Source organism: Aquarana catesbeiana, linkage group LG03, assembly GCF_042186555.1.
Source record: "Aquarana catesbeiana isolate 2022-GZ linkage group LG03, ASM4218655v1, whole genome shotgun sequence".
NCBI classification, from domain to species: Eukaryota; Metazoa; Chordata; class Amphibia; order Anura; family Ranidae; genus Aquarana; species Aquarana catesbeiana.
Window position 1 is genome coordinate 220,428,834 of NC_133326.1, and position 27,151 is coordinate 220,455,984.

The window sequence follows — 27,151 nt, forward strand, 5'->3', positions numbered from 1 at the left end:
TTTTTTATTTTTTTCACATCCCACACTTCTCTCTAAGCATGTAATTGTTGTCTGCCCTGTAAATTCTACAGTGAATATCTTAAGGTATTTTATATAGTATCAAAGGTGTTGACTGGCCAGGATCCTGGAAGTTTGTAGTACAGTATCTGTGCTGCCAACATTTGATTTGCTAGAGGGAGACTTTTCTAGTTCTTATTCCTAACTGCTTTTCTAGTTCTTATTCAAATTTTCTCTGATTTCTAGTAATTTTGTTCTACTTTTACATCTGTTTGTCTGCCTGCCAACATGCTTTATAAATCTGTTCTGAAAGCGTTTGGGCCTCGTGTACACGGAGCTTAAAAACTGCTGCTTATACAGACATTCAGCATATTTTTTTTTAGACTGTAAAAGCACCTCTATGTTGGTCTATGTGGCTATGCACACATAGGCGTTTACAGGCAGAAAAAAACCCACCAAAGGGGTGTTCTGAGAGGAGCTTTTGAACAGAAGAAAATGCAAATGGATGTGTTTAAAACCATGCATATGTGTGTAAATGTATTACAATGGCCAGAAAAAAATTCTGGCCAGTAGAATGCATTTACGCCATACGTACATACATATTGTAACATTAGAGGTGTTTTTTTCTGGCAGAAAAATGTTGCAGAGATCTTGTACACACAACGAGACGAATGATCGTCTTTTTTTTTTACTTTGCATGCTAGTCTTGTATCTTAAATTAAGAGGTTACTTACATCAAGAAATCTCTCGTATGGCAGAATACAACTTTCAGAAGTGATGAAATGTATTCTGCCATTTCTGAGCATGCGTGGTCTTCTGATTATTATTGGATGAATATTATACTGAATAAACAAATATCGTATGTTCTGGTATCTTACAAGTTTGTCCCTTCAGATACTTTTGCATGAACTGTCGTGAGCGGCTCTCAAAAGCTGTGTATTAACGATTAGATTATTTGTACGATCGATTCGAAAGCAGTATTTTTCTGTTAGATTTTCTGAACATGTGTACTGAGCATTATTTTCACATGCATAATGCCTTATTGTTGCTTTATCTCTTTTCAAATTTAACAAAAAAACACTCCAATTTCTAGTTAACCTTTCTTAAATTTGGTTTTATCTTAACAATCATTCTGCAGGGATGCTAGGTATGCTGTTTGAAATAGAAGGTGGACCTACAAAGCTGTGTGTTGAAATCTCATTTTTAGAATTTGGCAGAGTAAGCCAGTATTTATTTTAAATCCATGAAAATAGTCAATGACTCCTTGCATTTCATATGCAGTTTACCTGAAGTCCCTAATATTTGTTTCCCTAATTATTTTTTTCTAGATTGGCATTTTGATTACAGTTTATTTACAGCCATGTTTTTTTTTTTTGTTTTTTTGTTTTTTTTTTGGATTGAGTATAGAATGGTTAAAAAACCCTGTTAAATTTTTGTCATTTGTGTCCACTTGAGAAATTTCCCTTCAGTTCCTTTCCAGGAAAAAAAAAAAAATTTAAGGAAATCCTTGCTTAGATGTGTGTCTCCATTGGAACGCTTCTCTTTAAGTGCTAGCTTTTTACAGTGATGTTCTGACCTATTCAGAGAGGCATTTAGCTTTATTCTACTTTTCATTTGTGAACCACTGTATTTTATATATATATATATATATATATATATATATATATATATATATATATATATGATCTATCTATCTATCTATCTATCTATCTATCTATCTATCTATCTATCTCTATCTATCTATCTATATCTCACAGTTGACATGATTTATTAATGTATCAACTAAGTATCAGTTTTGAATATTACTTCTCCTAATTTGACTTGCAGGTTTGGGTATAGATGCTGTAAGATATCCTCTATTGCTGTTATTTCAGACACTTTGATAAATGCTCACTTTAAGAAAAAGGGAAAAAACAATTGTATGAGGTGATGGTATATCCAAATATCTAGTGCATACAATTGAGTCAGTAGATGCTAAAGCACCACTATAGGCATGCTGCTAAATACTGTTGAAATATATATTTGTGAGCTGTATTACCATGTACGTGACTAAGATTTGTAATTCTGTTTAGCTACTTTAAATATTCACTCACCATTTTAGACAGCAAAGCCAGGTCTTGAGCACCATATCATAACAAATTAACGTGTTTTAGGCCCTTTATCAAGGCTTGACACTGTTTAACAAAGCATGCACTAGACTTTTAAAAATTAGAGGGTTCTCTAAGGGTAAATAGTATGCTCTCTGCAGATGCCAGTGAAGTGAACATACTAATTTTGCCCCTGATCCCTTTAATTTTATCAGTCCAGTACAGTACATGCTTTGTTCAACAGTAAAAAGCCTTGATGAACAGAGAACACTTTGAACCCGCAAAACAGATTTAATTTTATGATATAAGAAGCTGAAAAAAACTTTAGCCCTTAAATGTTCTGCTTTTGGCATTTTCCTCTGAGCAAAATGACAATTTTTGACCACCACTCACGGGAGAACTGCCTAAGGATATTCAGTTGTTCTGCGCTAATTAGGGCCTGACTAAGAATACCTGCTGATTTGAGACCCCCACACCTTTCCTCTAAAATGTAAAAAAAAAAAATCACTGGAAACTTTGCTGATCAGAGGAACCGACATAATGGAAGCGTAAGAGAAGCATTATTTTATGTTTGTTTGGTTTATACTTAAATTCTAGGTTGGAAGGCTTTTGAGTCAGTTTTCTTCCTCCCTCCTTTGTAACAAAGGGATAAAGAGTAAGGGAACTGTCAAACAAAGTTTTGTTACCCTTTTGCCCTCTTTTCCCCCAAACTCCAAACATAAGTTCCCACAATGTTTGATGAAGCTGACACAAAGGATGTAAACATGGAGGCAGTCCTCAACAGTGAAAACTTGGCAAGTATGACTCTTTGAGGGTGGGGGCTACATTTGCTTAGGTGTGTGAGGGCAAAGGGGTAATAAGACTTTGAACATTTCCTTATCCTTTAAAGAAAATGGTATTTGGGCAGTATTCTCATTTAACCTTCTGGCATGCTGCTTGTGAAAGTAATGATAACAAGCACAAGAAATGAGAATAAGTAGTTTCTTATTCATTGAGAGGCACAGGATTCAGAGTCATTATGACTGTGCTGCACCCTACAGAAGGATTTGTACATAGGCAAACAAAAAAACAGTCATCAGGCTGTTATAACCCCTCCCACTCCTGGCATGCCACAGTATTTTGCTAGTGTCCTAGAAAGGGGATCGTTTAAATGTTTTACTAGCCATTTTTTATCAGTGGCTTAATCAGATAATCATTCAAGCTTATAGTCTTAAGGATTGGGATCCACCCTTTCCTGCCAAGGCAGTCTACTAGATTTGTAATTGCTTTTTGGCATAAGGCATCTGTTTCACTTAATTGCAAGGCTACTTTGTTCACTTGTCCTGTAAGTTTCACCAGGTGGATATTCAAGTTTCTTCTGATGTCCGATTTGGGCGTAAGGTCCTTCAGGTGGCTCTTTGGCTGCCATTGTTCCCTAGTTTGGTTATAGCTGGGCCTGTTAGTGCTTTGTTTGCTGGATTGCTAACCTTCATTTGTACTGTTTTTGGACATTACAAACTGGATTTATGTACTCACCGAAAAAATCAATTTCTTCATTTTTTTTTTTCATTGAGGAACCCCATCTGTGTTTATGGCCTTACTTTTGGCATTGTTTGTTAAAAATCTGAAGCATGTTGCAAGTGGAAAGGGTAATACCAGGCTGGTTACTGTTTTTTTTCTCTTGTTTGCCATTGTCCAAACCCTCCTGTAGAGGTGGCAGTATAACCAAAATGTCTCTGAACCATGTCCCTCAATGAACAGGAATAAAAGGATTTTTAAAGTGAGTAGAAAAATCCTATATTACTTGCCTTAGTATAATGGCATTTTGTTACATCAGTTTCAGCATCAGTCCAGTATAACCTCCTGATCACATGCATGTGCCATACAGTATAATTCCCCAGTCAGTGGTCAAAGAACTCTCTCCTTTAAGTCCACTTATGAGGCTACCAACAAATTGTAGTGACTTGACTTAATACAATGTCAGAAAACAGTATATTAATATCTCTAACTGAAGCAGTGATAGTTCTACTAATAAGATAAAATGCATATGTTTTGTTAGAAAGCTTTTAGAAAATGTATATTGACTAGACCTTATCAACTTAAATGTGATACATACAATTTGGAGCTATCAGTTATGCTAGAGCAGTCTGTGAATTACTTCTGCTACAAAGCTTCAGATTAAAGTCTACACTGCATACTCCAAAGATCATGGCAATTAACATTAAGCTTACTAACAAAATGGGAAGCTGAGTTTTTTTTCCTGGTTCAGATCTGCACAATTCTGGGGAGAGAAGTGCCCACAGTTTTTTTTGTTTTTTTTTTTTCTTTCTTGTGCCTGACTTGCTTTTAAGTGTGTGACTAGTTTGGATGTATCTGTTGTCCAGTAATTGTATTTGGTATTTGATATTGTTTATAAAGCTCTAAAAATGGCTAAATACCATAACACTAGTACCAGAAAGTTTGGGAGGAGATCACAGTATTATAATGAAGGAAATGATGATTCCTAGAAAATATGCAATTTTAATTTATAATTTCTAACTGCTTTATTGTAAACCTCACAAAGCAATGTATAAATGATTGTAAAATATTTAAATGTCAATGCTCTTTGTACAGCAATAATTTTAATGATACCATTTTTAGTAAAAATTAATATTTCTAATTAACTGCCTGTGCAGTCACTGAGCAAATATTAATATGCTGTGCTTTTCAATTACCTTTGTGTCACCCCTTCTAACATAAGATCTAACTAATGCACCTAATCAAAGTTTCTTTCAGTGCTGGAAGGGGTTCTGTCTAAATTGGCAAGATATGATGAAGGCACGTTCTTTTCATCTATTCTGTCTTTCACTGTAAGTATACATCATTTAGTATTCCACAATTACATTTTACTATTTAGTTCTTTATAATGATCAACTTTGAAAGAAAACTTAGTGAAGAAATGTAGGTTAAAGATGTTGTGTTAAGGCTATTTATTTACTGGCTCTCACAGTGATTTGATATACTTGCATGTAATGGTCACTGATAGATGTAGGAGACAAATGGCAGAAAGGGTTGAAGTTTTAAACATGTTTCCACCTGATGGAATACGTTGGTGCCAGAATTAAACATAAAATGTTCAATTTTCCCAGACAAAAAGCAACATTGATCCTTTGTTGTTTCTGGGTCAAGAGGAAACGTTGGCCTGATTTCTCAGCAACTCACATTTGGCAAGCAGTAGATAGTAAATTACGTTTTTAAGTAGTAGTCATGTTTGGCTCATTTAGAGCTCAATATTATACTACAATCTTAAGTTGAAGATGAAGATTGGAAATAGTACACAGTTCAAATACTGTGTTTTGACCTGCCAAAATATTTTACGTTTTTGTCCAAGTCCTTGTGTGATCCAAGCACCCTTCACAGACAGTCTAGCCAGGTCAAAGATCTAACTTTTCCTTTACAATTAAGTAATACAGCTTTGTCACTAGCTTTGTGACCAGCTTGTCTTAGCCTGCTGTTTGGACAGTGAGAAACAGTTCTGTATTTTTCATTAATTGACAGACACAGAAAAACAGTGACCAGCCTTGTATTATAACTGCTAGTCTTCGCATGCCTGATTTTTTGTTAGTGTCTTATGAGGCTGGACATCTTTTCTCCTGAACTATCATTTAGATGGCTTAGTGGATGTCTCCCATCTTATTTCATGTAGGAGTCTCCACATGGAGAACTCTTTAGTTAAAAATGTAGGGCTATGGAGCAGGCATGCAAAAAACTTTTTCTGCACGTGCACTTTAAGGGACAATATCTCCTCAGAGCTGCCTTGAACACCCACATCAAGGATGTTATTGGGGGTATGAGTACTCTCCAACCCCAGCAAAAGAAGTCTAGGCCTTCACCTTTGAAGAATCACCCCCCTTGAGGACAAGAGATTTTCTTTTCTTTACTCCCAGTCCTGCCAAACCCAACCCAGGAGTCCAGTTTCACCACAATATCTGGGCCTCTCACTTCTTAAACCCTGCAGAGAAGTCCTCTGGAGACAATTGGACAGACAGCATCTCAGGTGCCTGAGTACAGGACGTTTCGGTGGGCTAAAAACTAGTGTTCTGCTCCCAACCTCGCTTCATGCATTCCAATCTTTCTGGCTTACTGCTCAAATTTGCAGACCTACATGTAGCCCTTGCAAGTCTTCCAAAACAAGGGGTTATCACTGCTGTTGCTGTATCAGAAAGGTTTCAGGAATTCTATTACTACCTTTTCACAGTTTCAAAGCCAGAAAGGGATATCTACCCCATCTTGGATCTCAAGGCTCAGAATGTCTTTATAAGGTCCCAAGAATTCGGGATGGAATCTACCAGGTATGTCATAGCCTCTCATCATCCAGGAGACATTCTGGTTTCTGTAGACATCAAGGACATACCTGCATGTCTCTATTATTTTTAGCACATCACCATTTTTTTCGCTGTGCTATGGGTTTCCAGCACATTCAGCTCTGACCTTTCCATTCAGCCTGTCTTCTATAGACTAAGGTTCTAGCCCCTGTGCTTGCCTTGCTTTGTTCCCAGGTATTCTCCATTGTGGGATATCTGAATGACTTCCTGTCGAGGGAGCAGTCAGCACAAATCTTGACTGATCTTGACTTCTAAATGTTCAGATGGATCCTGAACCTTTAGAAGTCTGCATTGGAGCCAACTCATTGCTTGGAGTGTCTGGGTCTAAACCTGGACAGAGCTCAAGCCAGAGTTTTTCTGTCCCCAAAAAAACTTCAAAACTTCAAACTCTCCACTCCCAGACTTGGACTCTTCGGTCCAGGGGTTTACCAACTCTTCATTTTTGTTTGAGTTATGGAGCTGATGTTGGCCTCCTTCAAGGCAGTTTGGCAGTTCCATTACCTGTCACCAAAGACAAGGTTGTCTTTACTTCTGCTCTTTTTGGAGGATCCTTACAAATGAGGCCAGCTTGACTCCTTATTGGTGCAGAGGACACTGGTGGAATCTGTCTCCCGATCAACATTCTGTATCTCCAGGCAATTTGGATGTCCCAAGAGTGCTGGCCACCCCAACCTGAAGGGTCATCTAATCCATTCAGACAATGCAACAATAGTGGTATACACCAACTCTCAGGGAGGAACCAGAAGTCTTGCCACTGAAATAGTAGAAAGGATCCCGTCCTGGGCAGAAATTTACCTTCCAACTTTGTCTGCTGTTCATGTTCCAGACATGGACAGATGGTAGGCAGACTACCTCAGCCAGCAGTGCCTGGACCTGAGGAATGGTCACTACACATGGAAGAGTTCTAGAACCAGTATCACAAGTGGGGAATGCCAGATCTGGACTTTGTGACATCCAAGTACAGCATAGAACTGAGCAGGTTTGTCTCCAGATGCAGAGAACCTCTGGTAGCAGTTTCCTTCCCTCAGACTAATCCCTTTCTGGCTCCAAAGGATCAAAATGGAAGACATTGCAATGATCCTTATAGTACTGGACTGGCCCAGGTGGATGTAGTACGTTTGTGGGCACTTCCAGATCAACTGGATCTTCTGCCTAAATGAGTGGTTTGCCATCCTGCTTCATGGTCACTGACTTTGAGACTATAGCTGTTGAAGAGCAGGTCCTGCAGTGCTGGGATCTCTGACTTGGTAAATCCCGCAATGTTTAAAGCTAGCAAGTCCACTTCCTTCAAGATCTACCATCGCACATGAAAGGCATAATTCTGAGGAAAGAAATTTTCATCCCAGCAAATACTCCTAACCTTTTACAAATCCAGGCTTAGATCAACAATTGAACCTGAGTACTATCAATGGTACGATCTCAGCACTTCTTGTTTCGTGATCTTGTTTCAGTGCCCTTTAGCCTCCCATTGTGTAGGACTTTTGAACAAGGTGTCTCATATGTGCTCCAACTTCTGGTTTTGTGGGATTTAAAATTGGATCTCTCAGCATTTCAAAAATTTCCCTTTTCACTCTTACTCACAGGGTTCCATTAGAAAGACTGACTGGTGGTTCCATGGATGAAAAATCGCATACAAATCAGACTGTGGCCAAATCTTCATTCAAGCTTAAAGTCTGAATGATCTGATTTCATCCATTCCTGTAAAGCTCTACAGATTTGCAAGTCCTTCTTGGGCTTTTTGGCATAAGGCAACTGTTTCGGGCAACTGGTCTTTTGTTCACATGTCTAACCAAGGGGGTGTTCAGGCCTCTTCTGATGCCAGCTTTGTGTGTAAGATCCCTCACGGGGCTCTTTGAGCTCCAAGCAGTCTCTAGTTTGTTTTAAGTTGGGCCTGTTAGCGTTTTAATTGCTGGGTTTCCCATCCCTTAGTTGCACTGCTTTTGGATATTTTACAATTCTTTGAATCTTGTGCCCCTCAAACAAAATGAAAACTAGATTTTTGTACTCACTGTACAATCCTTTTCTTCACTTGCAGTAAAGTGGTTCTTTGACCTTTTTAGAAAAAATAAGTTAGCAAATACAAATACTGTAGCTGCTGACTTTTAATAAAAGAATACTCACCTGTCCAGGGGTCCAGCGATGTGCTCATTCAAACCGCTTCTTCGTTGGTCTTTGGGTCCCTGGCGTCAGCATGTTTACTGTGGCCAGCTGTCTGTAATTGCTTGTGGCTTCAGAGCCATTGCGCATTCGCAAGCCAAGCTGCATCTTTTGAGTGGTCCCACAATCTCCTGTGATGTGTCCCAGAATGATCCTACAGGAGGTGGGAACGGGTACCTTTAAAAACCAGATCCGTCCCCCCGCCCCCAAAAAAATGTAAAAAATGTACCAAAAATAGTAGAGGAGTGTGTGGTACTTCTCCTTTATTGTGAAGTTCCACTTTAAGGAACACAGAACCCACCCATCTGTATTTGTAGTCATACTCTTCATGCTATTTGTTACAAAATAGAGGTATGCTATGAATGGGAGGTGATATACCCAACGGGTCACTTTTAGAATTGCTCTTCCTGCTCTGTATTATGCAATAGACTGTAGCTTAGAGAAGTGGTTCTCAACCCTGTCATCAAGTATCCCCAATGGGCCATGTTTTCAGGTTTTCCTTTATCTGGCACAGGTGCTTTAAATTGGAAGTCAATGGCTTGGTATTTTGGACAGCTATTTTATCTTTCCCTTTGTCCTGCAGTGAGAGTCCTACTGTTTAGGGATAGCAGGAGGTGGATATCAAGAATATAAACAAAGAAATAATTTCTCCTGCGCTTGTGAAGGCGTTGCTAGTATAGAGTGGTAGTACTTTCAAAGGGAGGGAATTAAAAGATTATGCGTGTCCCACTGCCTAAGCTGACCAGGGGTGGTCCGAAGAGAGCCAGGAGAAGGAAAGAGGTGGAAGGTGCGTGATCTAACGCTTTGATCAAATTGATATAGTTTATTTATATACAAAAACAAGTAAATGCATATAAAAAGTAACTACGTATTCAAAAAACAGGGTTACAAAAAATACACATTAAAATTTTAGAAATTGGACATGCCCATGCAAGGGCAAGTGCTAAAATGTGTCTAACGCGTTTCGAGGGGTTCCCTATTCATCAGAGCCTTGAAGCCTTACAGACCTCTCCTGTTGTTCTTCAAGGCTCTGATAAAGAGGGAACCCCTTGAAACACATCAGCCACATTTTAGCACTTGCCCTTGCATGGGCATGTCCAGTTTCTAAAATTTTCATGTGTATTTTTTGTAACCCTGTTTTTTGAATACGTAGCTACTTTTTATATGCATTTATTTGTTTTTTTATATAAATAAGTTATATCAATTTGATCAAAGCGTTAGATCACGCGCCTTCCACCTCTTTCCTTCACCTGGTGGATATCAAGACCCATTCGTTTCTTAAGATACTTATGAAACATTTTTTTTCTAAAACAGTGCATAGGTGGATTAGGAACTGTTTGTTTTACTGTATAGGCATTGACTTGACAACTTCATGTCCATATGTCTGTTTTTGAATATGTATTACTACTAATACGCAAAACACTTGTGACACTGATGGTGTGCCAGAGCAGAGGAGTCACTTGTTATGTATAATAAATTTTATTGTATGTATGTGTGTGTATATATATATATATATATATATATATATATATATATATATGTATATTTTATTTCAATAAGAGGGGTTAAAGGTAAAGGCTCTATCATGTAAAAGGTTTACTATCAATTAAATGAAAAGGAAAGATCCAGCATTGGTGATTTTCTTGTGTTAGTGTAGTGGAATAAAGATTTTATTACATTGTTTATTGCCTGTAGAATTATTAATTAAAAAAAAGTTATGTTACTTTTATGCAACATGCATAAGGAACACAGATTATGGAAAATAAAAATGTAAGTTGACAAAAAGAAATTAATCAGTCAATACTACTTGACATTACAATTTATAACAAAATGCTTTTTCCACTTTATGAATTACTGTATTGTATTGTGAATGATTTAATTAGCTTTCTTCACCTGGAAGCTTGATTAGATTACAAGGATGGTGTAATCAAGATAATTATGAACTTGAGAAATTAATACATGCATTATATTCAGGGCTTAGAAGAGCATTCCTTTGATAATGATTTGTATAGCTGTTCACTATTGATTTGTTTCTTTCAGGTGAAAGCTGCTTCAAAGTATGTCGAAGTGCCAGTAAGTGATATTTTGCATGTTCACGGGATATGACTATGTAATACAGTAAAATGGTGCAAACCACAGCTACTATACTCAAAGTGAAGTAGTCCTTAGCAATCAATCAAAAATCTATCTTTTACTTGACCTTCTAGTAAGGACGAATTGGTTTTCATTGAATACTGCCTCTTGCCTATTCTCACTGATGTTTATTAACTCAATAATTAAATAAGCTCACTTGGTTTTAATCATACACTTTGTGATTTCATGCAATCATATGTGGTCATAATAGCATGCTGATATGAATTAATAAATTGCATTCTCTTCAGCAGAACTCTCTATGTTTTATCAGCTTGTGTTTTAGATTTAGGAAGCAGCAGTCATCCAAACATACGATAAATATAGACTGATTGGCAATAAAAGAAAATATACAAAATAACTTCTGCTTGGTGCCATCATTTAAAGCGGAGTTTCGCTAAAAAAAAATTTTCAGATGTCAGCAGCTGCAAATACTGCAGCTGCTGACTTTTAAAATAAGGACACTTACCTGTCCCGGGGTCCAGCGATGTCGGCACCCCAGGCCGAACCGTCCCTCGATCCTCGGGTGCTGCCACCGCCATTCTCACTGAGGGAATCGGGAAGTGAAGCGTTGCGGCTTCACTGCCCGGTACCCTACTGCGCATGCGCAAGTCGCGCTGCGCGTCTACACTGGTCCCCGTTGTGTTGTGGGAACTGTGTATTTCCCACAACACAACGGGGGTGGGCGGGGAGTCTGCGGCTAGCTATACCCGGAAGTGGGTGCAGATACCTGTATTATACAGGTATCTGCACCCCCCTCCCCCCTGAAAGGTGGCAATTGTGACACCGGAGGGGGGGAGGAATCCGATGAGCGGAAGTTCCACTTTAGGGTGGATCTCCGCTTTAAGTAGAGTATAGTTTGGCATATGTTGGCCTACCAAAAAAGAGCACTGCTGGTAGACTAACATTAAAGTGGAACTAAACTGTATCTAAGCACAACAAACCAAAAACTATAAATCAGTTTTATTAATCAAAGCAAACTCCCCCATCCATGCATGTCTATATGCTTTATTTTATAGAGAAATCACTTTGAATAACACTCCCCTAACATTTCTGGCTGCGGCTATCTTGAGTAAGGGCAGATGATTCATGTAGCATTTACTTTCTGGGTGTGCTTAGCTGGGAAAATACCTCCCCCCACTTCTACATGAAAGAAAAGAAAATTGCTCATGAAGACTTACCAGGAAGTAACTGAAGAAATCTAAAAAAAAAAAAAAAAAAAAAAAAACAAGTAAATATATATTTATCATGCCTCAGGGGACACAGAGTTAGGCTAATATTCAGTACCTACTGGGTTATATGCCATCTCTAAGTGAATGGACACTGGTAGACAAAGTCTTAGACAGGAAGTTATCCTCTATATAGCCCCTCTCATACAGGAAGAACTTCAGTTAAAAAAAAAAAAAAGAGAGAAGCCGCGCTAAAATCGTCCCAATTGATTGAATAACATGATATGTTGAAATCAGTGGAATAAATCCTTATAATGACACCACAGTGATCCACTCTAAGAAGTGCACCACCACCATAAGAAAAACTTGCTTACCAGATGGCAAGCAAAACCAGGCATGTGGCTATAGCCCAGCCAATGACTTTACTTGCACAGAAGATCTTAGGAATAAGTAACACTGGATAGATGGCTGCAGTGATTTCACACTGGCACCGCTGTAAAGTCAGTGATCATCTCGTTCAGCAAAGGACCCAAAAAGAGAGACTAACCCATAGCATAATATTGTCTAACTTTTTAATTGTACAAATTGTATTACACTTACATTGGTAGGTTTAAAATTTGCGTATAAAAACAGAGCCAGCTAGCTTGCAAAACAAACACCCATCCTCCTAGTAAGAAAGCGTGCTGACGTCAACACGTACCCTCTTCCAGACGCATTTCGTCATACATGACGTCAATGGGGAACAGGCAGCGTATTGACTCACCACCTTATAAACAGAGCCACACCTCGCTCTGAGTCTCGGGTGCGGGACCAAAAACACCATATTAAATATGGGCAACCCTTCCCTACCGAATAGGAACAGGCATCCCAGGAGCAATTTTATAAATATAAACAACTAAATCTATAAAAAAAAAAATAATAATTAAATTAAAAGCAATGGTGACATCTGTCCACCAAAAACTTCCCCTATAGAGTAGTGTGTAAAAAAAAAAAAACCTCATCTTGTTAACCCATTCACGGAATTGAACAAGTGAGTTTAACAGATAAATACACCTTCATAATAATTATGAGTGACTGTGGACTGTGATTCCCCACATAGATCAACAGATCTGTGAATCATTTACTTTGTGTACCCTAAAACTCCCCTAAGCTATATATTACCAATTTTTATTGAATAAGTAATAATAATTCTAAACCAACTCTACATACACCTAGTGTAAATTAAATAACCAACCCCATAACCTAAAACTGTTCATAAATGACTATATTCTAAATAATACTAATTGAATAATTAATACTAGAACCAGTAACCCTCACGACTAATAATAATCACATTTTTTTTTTTATAAGTAACATACCAAAATTAATTAATGAATGAAATGAAAATGATTTCCAACTTGGATATTTCCCTCACTAGTGAGCTTCCCCTCCAGTTGGGACTGAATTGATCTATTCCCAAAAAGAGGGTGTTGGAAGGATCTTTATTATGTACAAGCAGATTATGCTTAGACAACGAATGGTTCCTAAATCCGGTTTTAATATTGATGATGTGTTCATTGAGACAAACCTGTAAGGGGCATTTGATCCTCCCTATATATTGAAAACCACATGGGCACTGCAATAAGTGGACCACCCCCCCCCGTTGAACAGATAATAAACGGTTTGATTGTATACTGCATCTGAGTACTGGTGGAAACAAAACTAATAGTTCTTCTATGAGCACAACTGCTCAGAGAACACACCCTACACCTCTTACATTGGTAAAAACCAGTTAGTTGATTAAAAAAACTATTCTATTACTGGGGGGGGTCAAAGATATTGGGGGGCCACTATATTTCTTAATGAGGAAGCCCCTTTAAACACCGTGGTGTGGCTGTGTTTATAATGTGGTGAGTCAATACGCTGCCCGTTCCCCATTGACATCGCTACGTATGATGAAACGCGTCTGGAAGAGGGTACGTGTTGACGTCACCACGCTGTCTTACTAGGAGGACGGGTGTTTCTTGCAACCCGACCGGCTTTGTTTTTATACGTGGATTTCAAACCTACCAATGTAAGTGTAATACTTTTTTCTACAATTAAAAAGTTAGACAATATTATGCTATGGGTTAGTCTCTCTGTTTGGGTCCTTTGCTGAACGAGACGATCACAGACTTTACAGTGGTGCTGGTGTGTGAGAAATCATTGCAGCCATCTATCCAGTGTTACTTATTCCTAAGATCTGTGCAAGGAAAGGCCTTGGCTGGGCTATAGCCACATGCCTGGTTTGCTTGCCATCTGGTAAGCAAGTTTTTCTTATGGTGGAGGTGCACTTCTTGGAGTGGATCACTGTATTGTCATTATCATAAGGATTTATCCCACCAATTTCAACATATCATCATGTTATTCAATCATGCTGATTCATCAATTGGGACTATGTTAGCACGGCTTCTCTCATTTATTTAACCAGTTGTGTATCTCACATTAAGCTGCTGCTTTTCTGATTTCTTGTTGACACACAACGCGGTTTTAGGCCTTTCTACTTCAGTTTTTTACCAGTGTCTGCAAGGTGGATGGGCACGTTTGTTTAGCTCTCTGAGCTCCAGGTCTTTAGTCCCACAAACGGTTCTTAAATGAATCAAGGGATTGACCGATCAGATCCATTTGACACAGGCCTATATGCTTAGATAAATGGTACCCGAGCCTCGCAAAGAAGACGCAAGGATCCTGCAAAGATTTGCCTGTAATGCGACCTCCAGGTGCTGGACCTTGCATAGTGAAATCCTGGACACCACAGAGCTAATGCATTCTTGCAGGGTGCTGTACAGATCCAAGGGAGGGGACCCTAAAACATGAAAAGGGTACCCAGTCCTTGAAGGTCCTCAAGTGACAGGAACCCACCGTGATGGGTGAAGTTTGGGCTCTTAGTTTGTAAGGCTGCCCTGTGCCTGGATGGGTACGACAAACCCCCTTATTTACTTATTGTGGGGTGCCCCAGTGATTGTAACAATCAGTCAAGCTAGCTAGAGGCTAGCTCTAGCTAGCTTGATCAGTCAAGCTAGCTAGAGGCTGGATACCTGTGTGTGGTGAACACAGGGGGGAGTTTTAGGGTAGCTGTGGGTGTTTGCAAAGATTACCTTTTTTTTCTTGTCTGGCTGTTTTTTACTTAATGGATGGTCCGCGCACAAGGGTGCGTCATTGCACATCTTGGTTTGGGCTTGAAGGACCCTGTTGACACGAAACTGGAGTCATTATTAAAGGCTTCCTTTTTTTTGGCCAGTTCAGCAATTCAGCCAGCTGTGGCAGCAATTGGAGTCTGCCAGTCCTTAAAGGATCAGTTCAGATGGCCTGACAGGCCTAACCAAGAGGATGATCCTGCTGAAAGCAGAGCAGATATACCTCAAGCGCTGTATTTTTCTGTTGATGCCTTAAAGGATTCAATACAGCCGTTTTCTCGTGTGGCTCTCCTGTCTGTAGACATGCGCAGACTTTTGTGGCTTTAGAACTGGTCAGCCGAGCTCTCTTGTAAGGAATTATTGGTAGGGTTCCCCTTTCATGGGAAACGTTTGTTTTGTCATGATTTGGACAAATATATCCAAAAGATTTCCGGAGGGAAGAGTTCTCTACTTTCTGTGAAGAGAGAGACCAGGCGTCCCTCGTTTAAAACTTTTCTAAACCCAGCACCAAGCCCTCCTTTTGAAGGGACGGCTGCTGCACTTTGCAGACATTTTGAGTACAGTGGTTCAGGACAAGTGGGTCACCTCAACAGTATCTCGTGGTTACAAGCTGGAATTACAGGGGAAGGAAAGATGTTACCGCTCCAGGAGGACAAACAAGTAGTAAACCTCTTCACCAGCCCAGAGTCCACAGGTGCTGGCAATTGCTTGTAGCAGTAAATAGGAAGTGGTTCTGGACAGCCGCACTCTGAAGAAATTGCCTTTTTATTCAAAAATCAAATCAGAAGCAAAGATGCATGCCACAGCAGACAAAAGAGCTGACACATTTCGCACTAACAGTAGTGCTTACTCATAGCTGGAATTATAGGGGGTTCCCCCTCAGAGCTTTCTAAGATCCAGCGTTCCCTCTGAAGTTTCCAAAAACCAAACTGGGATACAAGGCCCATTTTGGATCGAAGATCCCTGAACCAGTATCTATTAATCCTGTCCTTTCGGATGGAGTCTGCTCAGTAGTAGCCTCGCTCCAGATGGGAGACTTTCTAGCCTCCATCTATATCAAGGACGCAAATTTACACGTACCTGTCTTTCAACCTCATCAGAGGTTCCTGCGATTTTGCAGTAGAGGAACATCATTTTCAGTTTGTGGCTTTGCCCTTCAGGCTTGTCACCGCTCCCCCCCAGTGTTCACAAAAGTCCTAGCACCAGTATTGGGTCTTTCAAGGGCCCAGGGGATCTTGGTGCTCGGGTACCTGGAAGACCTCCTGCTCAGAGATCACTCACTACAGGCTCTAGAACAGAGCATAGCCTGCACAGTGCAGTATTTGGAAAGCTTGGGCTGGGTCATTAATACCGAAAAGTCAGCCTTAAGACCAGCTCAAAGTCTGAAGTATTTAGGTCTGATCCTAGATACGGTCCAGGCAAGGGTATTTTTGCCACCCGTAAGGATCTGTGCTCTGACGGATCAGGTGCTTTAGTAAAGGGGCACCAGACAACCCTCCATTCGACTCTGTATGAGTCTTCTAGGAAGGATAGTGTCCTTCGAGGCAGTGCCCTATTCCCAGTCCCATTCCAGGCCTATACAACAAGACATCTTGTTGGCTTGGAACAGGAGCGGGTAAGCCCTAGATTTTCCCATGTTCTTATCTCCTCGGCCACGCTTGAGCCTAAGCTAGTGGTTGCAGGATCAGAACCTGCAAAAGGGAAGATCTTTCCTCCCGGTATCTTGGAGAGTACTGACCACAGATGCCAGTCTCTCGGGCTGGGGAGCGACCCTAGAGGAGCTCACAGCTCAGGGGAGATGGTCAAGGGCAGAACAGAGCCTGCCCATCAACAGCCTGGAGCTGCGGGCAGTACATCTGGCCCTGCGGTCCTGGACAGTGGAGCTTCAGGACTGCCCTATCAGGGTTCAGTCTGACAATGCCACTGCAGTGGCCTATATAAACCACCAGGGCAGTACCAGGAGTCGTTTAGCTCTGAAGGAGGTGAACCACATGCTAGCCTGGGCAGAGGGACATGTGCCAGTTCTATCAGCAGTCCATATCCCAGGGGTAGAGAACTGGAAGGCAGATTATCTCAGCCGCCAGCAGATCTGCCTGGGGGAATGGTCCCTACACCCAAGGGTGTTCCAGGAAATTTGCCTGCATTGGGGATGGCCAGATGTCGATCTATTGGCATCCAGGTTCAACAGCAAGCTACATCAGTTTGTGTCGCGAACAAGGGATCCCCTGCCAATTGGAGCAGATGCTTTGGTAGTTCCATGGAGTCAGTACTCCCTGGTTTATGCTTTCCCCCGATACCTCTCCTTACACACTTGTTGCGCAGGATTCGGTCAGAGGGGTTCCAGTCATTCTGGTGGCACCAGCCTGGCCCAGAAGGCCCTGGTTCCCAGAGATTGTGAGATTGGCAATAGATGGGCCATGGACGCTTCCGCGCCACCCCGATCTACTGTCTGAGTCCTATATTCTACCCCAATTTACAGTCTCTAAATTTGACGGCATGGCTATTGAAGCCAGGGTGCTGAAGGATCGTGGCATTTTGAGACCAGTGGTGTCTACCCTAGTGAAAGCTAGGAAAGCAGGCACTAGGAAGATCTATCCCCCTATTAGATCACCTACACTGGGGACAAAAAGTATTCAGACCCTCTTAAATTTTTCACTCTTTGTTATATTGCAGCCATTTGCTAAAATCATTTAAGTTCATTTTTTTCTTCATTAATGTACACACAGCACTCCATATTGACAGAAAAACACAATGTTGACATTTTTGCAGATTTATTAAAAAAGAAAAACTGAAATATCACATGGTCCTAAGTATTCAGACTTTTTCCAGTGACACTCGTATATTTAACTCAGGTGCTGTCCATTTCTTCTGATGATCCTTGAGATGGTTCTACACCTTTATTTGAGTCCAGCTGTGTTTGATTATACTGATTGGACTTGATTAGGAAAGCCACACACCTGTCTATATAAGACCTTACAGCTCATAGTGCATGTCAGAGCAAATAAGAATCATGAGGTCAAAGAAACTGCCTGAAGAGCTCAGAGACAGAATTGTGGCAAGGCACAGATCTGGCCAAGGTTACAAAAAAATTGCTGCTGCACTTATGGTTCCTAAGAGCATAGTGGCCTCCATAATCCTTAAATGGAAGATGTTTGGGATGACCAGAACCCTTCCTAGAGCTGGTCGTCCAGCCAAACTGAGCTATCGGGAAGAAGAGCCTTGGTGAAAGAGGTAAAGAAGAATCCAAAGATCACTGTGGCTGAGCTCCAGAGATGCAGTCGGGAGATGGGAGAAAGTTGTAGAAAGTCAACCATCACTGCAGCCCTCCACCAGTCAGGGCTTTATGGCAGAGTGACCTGACGGAAGCCTCTCCTCAGTGCAAGACACATGAAAGCCCGCATGGAGTTTTCTAAAAAACACCCGAAGGACTCCAAGATGGTGAGAAATAAGATTCTTTGGTCTGATGAGACCAAGATAGAACTTTTTGGCCTTAATTCTAATAGGGCGTACACACGGTCGGACTTTGTTCGGAAATTCCGACAACAAAATCCTAGGATTTTTTCCGACGGATGTTGGCTCAAACTTGTCTTGCATACACACGGTCACACAAAGTTGTCGGAAAATCCGTTCGTTCTAAACGCGGTGACGTAAAACACGTACGTCGGGACTATAAACGGGGCAGTGGCCAATAGCTTTCATCTCTTTATTTATTCTGAGCATGCGTGGCACTTTGTCCGTCGGATTTGTGTACACACGATCGGAATTTCCGACAACGGATTTTGTTGTCGGAAAATTTTATCTCCTGCTCTCCAACTTTGTGTGTCGGAAAATCCAATGGAAAATGTCCGATGGAGCCCACACACGGTCGGAATTTCCGACAACACGCTCCGATCGGACATTTTCCATCGGAAAATCCGACCGCGTGTACGGGGCATAAGAGGTATGTGTGGAGAAAAACAGGCACTGCTCATCACCTGTCAAATACAGTCCCAACAGTGAAGCATGGTGGTGGCAGCATCATGCTGTGGGGGTGCTTTTCAGCTGCAGGGACAGGACAACTGGTGGCAATCGAGGGAAAGATGAATGCGGCCAAGTACAGGGATATCCTGGACGAAAACCACCTCCAGAGTGCTCAGGACCTCAGACTGGGCCGAAGGTTCACCTTCCAACAAGACAATGACCCTAATCACACATCTAAAATAACGAAGGAGTGGCTTCACAACAACTCCATGACTGTTCTTGAATGGCCCAGCCAGAGCCCTGACTTAAACCCAATTGAGAATCTCTGGAGAGACCTAAAAATGGCTGTCCACCAACGTTTACTATCCAACCTGACAGAACTGGAGAGGATCTGCAAGGAGGAATGGCAGAGGATCCCCAAATCCAGGTGTGAAAAACTTGTTGCATCTTTCCCAAAAAGACTCATGGCTGTATTAGATCAAAAGGGTGCTTCTACTAAATACTGAGCAAAGGGTCTGAATACTTAGGACCATGTGATATTTCGGTTTTTCTTTTTTAATAAATCTGCAAAAATGTCAACAATTCTGTGTTTTTCTGTCCATATGGGGTGCTGTGTGTACATTAATGAGGAAAAAAATGAACTTAAATGATTATAGCAAATGGCTGCAATATAACAAAGAGTGAAAAATTTAAGGGGGTCTGAATACTTTCCGTCCCACTGTATATGTCCTTGGGACTTCAATTTGCTGCTGTCTGTGTTACAGAAACATCCATTTGAGCCTATCAAGGAAATTCCATTAGTCTTGCTGTCACACAAGCTAGGCTTCCTGATGGCCATCATCTCGGCTAGAAGGTTGTCGGAATTGGCGGCCCTTTCATATAGGGAACCATACCTAATTCTTCACCACGACAAAGTTTTGCATCCTATTCCATCCTTCTTGCCTAAAATGGTGTCGGACTTTCATTTAAATCAGGACATTGTTTTGGCTTCCTTTTTTCTCTCAGCCTCGTTCAGTGGAAAAGAAGCAACTGCATTCCTTGGACGTCGTCAGAGTTTATTTGTCTAGATATGCAGAGTTCCGAGGATCAGACTCCTTTTCTGTTTTACCAGAAGGACTCGAGAAGGGGCAGGCAGCTTCCAAAGCTTTCATTGCCAATAGGGTCCGTCATTTGGTCATTCAGGCCTATGGTCTGAAACATAAGACTCCTCCCTTTAGGGTGAGAGCTCATTCTACCAAGGGTGTAGGAACCTCCTAGGCTTTTCGCCATCAGCTATCTGTGGCTCAGATTTGTAAGACTGCTACCTGGTCTTCAGTGCATATGTTCACAAAATATCATCAAGTTGATGTTCAAGCAGCTGAAGATTTGGTTTTCGGCCGCAGTGTACTGCGGGCTGCCGTATAAGGTCTGATGGTTATTGTTTGGCTGGTCTCCCTCCCCTCAAGGCTATTGCTTTGGGACATCCCATTAGGTAATGAATATTAGCCTAACTCTGTGTGCCATGATGTATGATAAAGAAAATAGGATTTTTTTTGTCATACTTACCTGTAAAATCCTTTTCTTTGAGTACATCATGGGACACAGAGGTTCCTCCCCTCTTTTTGAGAATTCAGTGTATTCCTGTATGGGGGGGGGGGAGTTTATATAGGGGATCACTTCCTGTCTAAGACTTTGTCTACCAGTGTCAATTCACCTAGAGATGGCGTATAACACAGTAGGTAATGAATATTAGCCTAATGCCCTGTACACACGGTCGGACTTTGTTCGGACATTCCGACAACAAAATCCTAGGATTTTTTCCGACGGATGTTGGCTCAAACTTGTCTTGCATACACACGGTCACACAAAGTTGTCGGAAAATCCGATCGTTCTGAACGCGATGACGTAAAACACGTACGTCGGGACTAGAAACGGGGCAGTGGCCAAAAGCTTTCATCTCTTTATTTATTCTGAGCATGCGTGGCACTTTGTCCGTCGGATTTGTGTACACACGATCGGAATTTCCGACAACGGATTTTGTTGTCGGAAAATTTTATATCCTGCTCTCAAACTTTGTGTGTCGGAATATCCGATGGAAAATGTCCGATAGAGCCCACACACGGTCGGAATTTCCGACAACACGCTCCGATCGGACATTTTCCATCAGAAAATCCGACCGTGTGTACGGGGCATAACTCTGTCCCGTGATGTACTCAAAGAAAAGGATTTTACAGGTAAGTATGACAAAAAAAAAAATCCTATTTTTCTTTATCTATTTTTTTTTAGGGGAAAACACCATATATATATATATATATATATATATATATATATATATATATATATATATATATATATATATATATATATATATATATATATATATATATATATATATACACTTTCCTATCTATTTACTAATGCTAGCAACATAAGGATTAAATATAGTCAATGTTGATTGACAGAGTGAAGTTCTGCTTTAGGCACAACCATAATCTGTGCCATGGGTACCTCACTGAAGGATTTTAAGGCTGTAAGGAACATTTAGAGGAGACTGGGATTTAATAATTATTGCTACATTTTGCCGCATGTTTCTTTACTTTAATGGATTTACCAATCAAATCTGGCAAATAACAAAATCGCCCACAATAATTAATAATTGGTAATTAGTGCTCTGCTTACAGTTAATGCAGTGAAAACTGATTGGAGCTGTATGTAGCCTCTTAAGCCACTGTAATGTTGAGTAGATTTCATGCATGATAATTCATATTTCTTGCACTTTTTGTTAACCCCATTGATGCTGCCTTTTATTTTTTGCATAGTCAAAATATATATTTTTGTTGCCTTAATAAATGTGCACAGTTCTTATTAGCAGTGTATAGAAAATAGCATAGGAGGTGCTGTTTATATCCATTTTTTTGATAATTTCCTTCTAGTGTAGTAGAGACATTTCAAAAAGTGTAAGGCGTTAGGAAAAAATAGTTACATGTAGTACCACACTGCTCTGTACCTCCTTAGGAAGCGTTCAATTTTGTTAAGCAGTGAGCACTAGACTGAAGGGTTCCCTAAGGAATTGTTGAAAACCTCCTCATGGTCCCCTAGAGCCAAGCGGCAACATTGTTTTTCTCAGTGCACTTTTCCAGTTGGGAGAAGGAGGTCTGTAACCTAGTAACCCTCACACTAGAAACCCAAATATTTTCCCATTTGATGTAAACAGTAGTCTTGAAAATTGTTATACTGTGTTTAATCACACTTAGTTCTGAGGCTGCCAGGCTGGCTCGTTTCCAGCCTTGATGGGCTGATTTGGAAAGCTGTTGGTTATTTTTTGTACATACTACCCTATATATTTACTTTCCTGATCTGCAAAACACACTGGTGAAAACAGAAATAAAGAATTTAAAAAAAATGTCTTACTTTTACTGGCAGTCAGTTGCCTGACTTGTACAAATAGATGTACAATAGATTTGGTTGTTTTGTAGGCAAACTATGTAACATTATACCAATACTTGATCTGAATGAACCTTTGGTTGTTATGTACATTGCAGATAAAATTATAGCTATGAGCTTGTTTAGCTCTCTGTTAAAATTGTTGGAAGTGTTATTGATTTGAATCGGTTACAATGAGAGCGAACTCATGTTTCTTTAATTATTTTTTAGTATTATTTTATGTCATTTATGTAGCTTTGTCTTTGTACAGCACATCTGTTTTTAGAAGGTTAAACTACAAAAAGCCACTTGCTGTGTGGCTAACTGTGCACCATTGATGATTGTATATAAACAACATAATTTTTGTATGTCTAGGGATAAAAATGACAAAACAAAAATATATTAACAATGCTTCAAACATACAACCTATTTCCTAACTGTAGCATTATGCCCTGTGCACACGGTTGGACATTGATCGGACATTCTGACAACAAAATCCATGGATTTTTTCCGACGGATGCACACACAGGCTTTTAGGAGCTGTAAGTGGCATAGGCATTTTCAAGCTGTAAAAAAAAAAACCCAGGGCCAGCGCAGTCAGAGGACCAGCGTTACAGCTGTAAAAACATCTGACGCTGGTAAAAGCTGCTAAACACAGCTTAATGCTGGATATAGCCGCATCAAGTCTCATCAAGCGTTTTTGTTTTTTACATGTCAAAATCAATAGTTCCCTATGAGAGCCCATTTATTTGAAAAGAAGTCACACCACAAGTTGGATCATGAAGATCTGACTTGCTGTGCAGCTTGTGTGTTGAGGGTCTTGAAGGGGAACCCTCACCAAAATGAAAAAATAAAACTGGTGTGGGGTCCCCCCCAAGAGCATACCAGACCCTTTGGTCCGGTGTAGCTTTTAAGGGGAACCCCCACGCCAAAAAAATTGGCATGGTGTCCCCCCCAAAATCCATACCAGACCCTTATCCGAGCACGCAGCCTGGCAGGTCAGGAAAGGGGGAGGACGAGCGAGCAGCCCCCCACTCTGGACCATACCAGGCCATATGTTATCAACATGGGGGGGCGGTGCACCTTGTCCCCATGTTGATGGGGACAAGGGCCCCTTCCCAACAACCCTGGCCAGTGATTGTCAGGGTCTGTGGGTGGGGGGGCTTATCGGAATATGGAAGCCCCCTTTAACAAGGGGCCCCCAGATCCCGGCCCCCCACCCTATGTGCATGAGTTTGGAATACATTGTACCCTTACCCATTCACCCAAAGTGTCAAAAATAAAAACAGTACACAGGTTTTTGGCAAAGTAATTTATTAAAGCAGCTCCGGCGTCTCTTCTGATTTCTTCTCCATCCGGCGATGTCTTCATCCTCCGGTTCTCCTCTCTCCGCTGTCCTCTCACTCTGCCGGTTCTCCTCTCTCTGCTGTCTTCTCCCTCTGCCAGTTCTCCTCTCTCCGCTGTCTTCTCCCTCTGCCGGTTCTCCTCTCTGCTGTCTTCTCCCTCTGCCGGTTCTCCTCTCTGCTGTCTTCTCCCTGTGCCGGTTCTCCTCTCTGCTGTCTTCTCCCTCTGTTCTTCCTCCGATGTTCTCCCAGAGCTCTCTCCCGCTGTAATGCTGGATCAGCCGTGTGCCATTACCTATATAGGCATGGGGCGGGGCCACCCGGTGATGTCATCCAGAGGCTCCGCCCCTGGTGACGTCACCACCTGGGGCATGATGGAGCGGTGACTCCCAATTGGTAAGCTACATTTTTGGTTCTGGGTTTAATGTCGCTTTAAGTGTAAACTGTGGTGCCAGAAATATAGCTCTCACTTTGACGTTTGCAGGGATACCTCACATGTGTGATGCAATCACTGTTTACATATGCATGCTCAACCTATGTGCACATTTGCATGGGAACAGGGGTGCTTTTATTTTTTGTTATTATGTATAATTTGCTTTTTCTTTTAACTTTATTGCTATTACAAGGGGTGTACACACCCATTATGATAGCTTTGGGCAGGGATAGGTACTCTTTATAGAGATCAGGGGTCTATTAGACCCCTAATGTCTCCCCAGTTGTTTAGACCAGTTTTTCAAACAGAGATCTGTTTGATCAACTGCTTCCCTGGCTGTAACGGTCAGGGAAAGACATGTCTGAAACCAGAAGTCGTGATATCCTTGTTGCTCTTGGCTTCATTAAACACAGAGGAGAAAAGGAAAAGTATGGTTCTCCATCTCCTCTGTGGGTAGCTAACACGATGATGCTTAATGCGGTCCTGAGCTCCCTAGTAAAATGTTAGAGGCCAGAAATGGCAGCGAGGAGGCTCTGCAGCACTGTAAATGTGGCCTGTAAAGCCACCTGGATCACTTTTACAAGAACCCAATCGCCAGCTTTAAAAAAAAAAAAGGTACCAGGAACATGACTGTGGCTGCAGCCATGGTCCGGGTATAACTGCTTGCCGCCCAGGACGTTTATATACATATGCTGGGCAGCAATTGGTTAATCATATTTATTACACCAATGAAAAAGTATTGACGCCGATAAAAAAAACAAATTTAAAGTGGAGCTAAACTCTAACTAGATGACATTTAGTTTACCCATCTCTGTGTATCAAGAGCATTTGCCGTTTTTCTTTTTTTTTTTTTTTTGCATTTTAGGAAAAACTGTTTTTACTGTTTTTCCTTTTTGCTTCTCAGCACTAATGAACTCTTCAAGTTTTTTTTGCAACCGCTTCCTGTCTACCTGCGTTCATTTCAGGGGTGGGTGAATATTATTGCGCTGGGCTTCTTGATGGCAACAATGTCGGAACATAAAGGATGTATGTATGCAGCTCTAAAAACATAAAATTATAAAATGATGTGAGCATGAAATTATCCTCCACCGAACATCAATGCACCAGGCCTCTTACCGAAGAAAATGGACCACTGAGTTACAGGTGGTCAAACTAGCGTGATATATCCACAGCACCACAGAACCACTTCAATTGGATCACAGATGGCTGGATCTTGTAGTCTCACCAAATGGAAATTCATAGGTACAGGTATGAAATACAAAAAGGCAACTCCTCATTATGTAGTATTTAAAACCAGGGTGAATCTATTGCATAAAAAACAGCCAGGGTACTCACATTTTGTTAGATAAAAGCAGGCATGTCAGAAGCTACAATCTGTCATGGATATCAATTGTTTACAACCACAAAGATGGCCACGGTCGGCAAATTACAGCATTGTGACGTCAGAGCTCCGCCCTGCGCTGCGTTTCATCCAATAGGAACGTCGTCAGGCGTGGTAAGAGCTTGTCATATCCTCTTTATATAGGAGGGAGGGCAAGATAGAAATGCCCCTTCCCCCTGCACTCCAAGCCTCTCTTTCATCCGCTGGAAATGGAATGACGTCCTAACCGGATGTTTACACCACAGCTAAGACATACATGACTAGACACACCCACGACGGCTATGTTTAGGGAGACCAGACAAGGAACATTATACAATATACCAATCTGGTTTCTGAGAGAGGATAAGGATAAATAACCAGGCCAATTGGGAAACAGAGATGATAAATATAAACAATGGAAGTAATCAAAACAACCAAAAAATAGAAAATTAGAAAATAGAAAAAATTATTAAAATTCCACAAGCTTAATCAAAGACCGACTGGGGAATAGAAGCAATGCTGCCATCTAGTGGTTGGAAACAGGTAATATATAAAAAATACAAATACATAAGAACAACATGAAAAAAATTAGCTAAAAATGTATAGAAAAGGAGGAAGGTTAATCTAGGGATTCAGCTATTGTTGATAAATGCATTAACATCCCATTCTATATTTAAGCCAAATGGTCTATAAGATTTTAAACAAAAAATCCACCAAGTCTCCATCTTTGAGATCTCTCTCCTGATGTGGCTGCCTCTCCAATGAGGATCAAACCTATCTATAGCCATAAAGGATGTACCCTTTAAACTTTTATTATGGCACAAAGTGTAATGTTTTGATAGACTATGGTTCAAAAAACCTTTAGGAATATTCACCAAATGCTCCTTGAGCCTGGTTTCTAGCTTGCAAATAGGCGACCCACATAATGTAGGCCGTAAGGGCACGTAATCAAATAAACCACATTCTTGGTCGAACAGGTAATGAAAGATCCCACATCATATGTTTGACCAGTAACATTGGAACTGAAGGAGAGTTACTTTCTCTCCCTAAGGCAATTATTTTGGCAAACCTCGCACTTTCTACACTGATAGTAGCTTTTAAAGTCCAAAGAAACTTGGTCTTACTGGAGGTCTAATTACATTTGGGGCTCAGAGGGGGTACACCTCTATAGCTGACCCTGAGTTGTTCGGGGAGCAAAGGACCTAGTATTCTATTATTTTTAAGAACACCCCAGTGTTTTCTAAATTTTTTTTTTTTATATAATCACTTTTTCTTTATTAAGACAGGTTCCAACATACAACATAGAAATACACAATATATCTATATAAATCTTTTCATTAACATACACCACACTAACCCCCACCCCGAGAGAACACACCGGGTCCTTGATCATGTCCTCTTCAAAAGAGAGAAAAAAAAAAGGAAAAAGCCCACCCACTTAAAAAACATTATTCAACGTGTAATTAAGATGGGGGCTTTACAGCTCCCTATTATGTGTGTCAAACAACCAACAATACAATAAAAAAATAAATGATAAAAATAAAATAAAAATTAATATATAAAAAACAGTGTATAATTTTGAATTACTATTTTCGTGTTCTATTATGTTTAGTGT

General features: G+C 40.7%; 1 protein-coding gene across 5 annotated transcripts in view; it reads left to right on the plus strand.

The window, feature by feature from the left end:
- The window catches only part of CADPS2 (calcium dependent secretion activator 2), a 1,072,621-nt gene that overhangs the window by 809,771 nt on the left and 235,699 nt on the right, over nucleotides 1-27,151 (plus strand). For all 5 annotated transcript variants that reach the window (XM_073619790.1, XM_073619788.1, XM_073619789.1 and 2 more), the window contains 2 exons: nucleotides 4,829-4,912; nucleotides 10,625-10,657. In XM_073619790.1, the coding sequence (XP_073475891.1) occupies nucleotides 4,829-4,912; nucleotides 10,625-10,657 (117 nt within the window). The remainder of the gene's footprint in view (nucleotides 1-4,828; nucleotides 4,913-10,624; nucleotides 10,658-27,151) is intronic.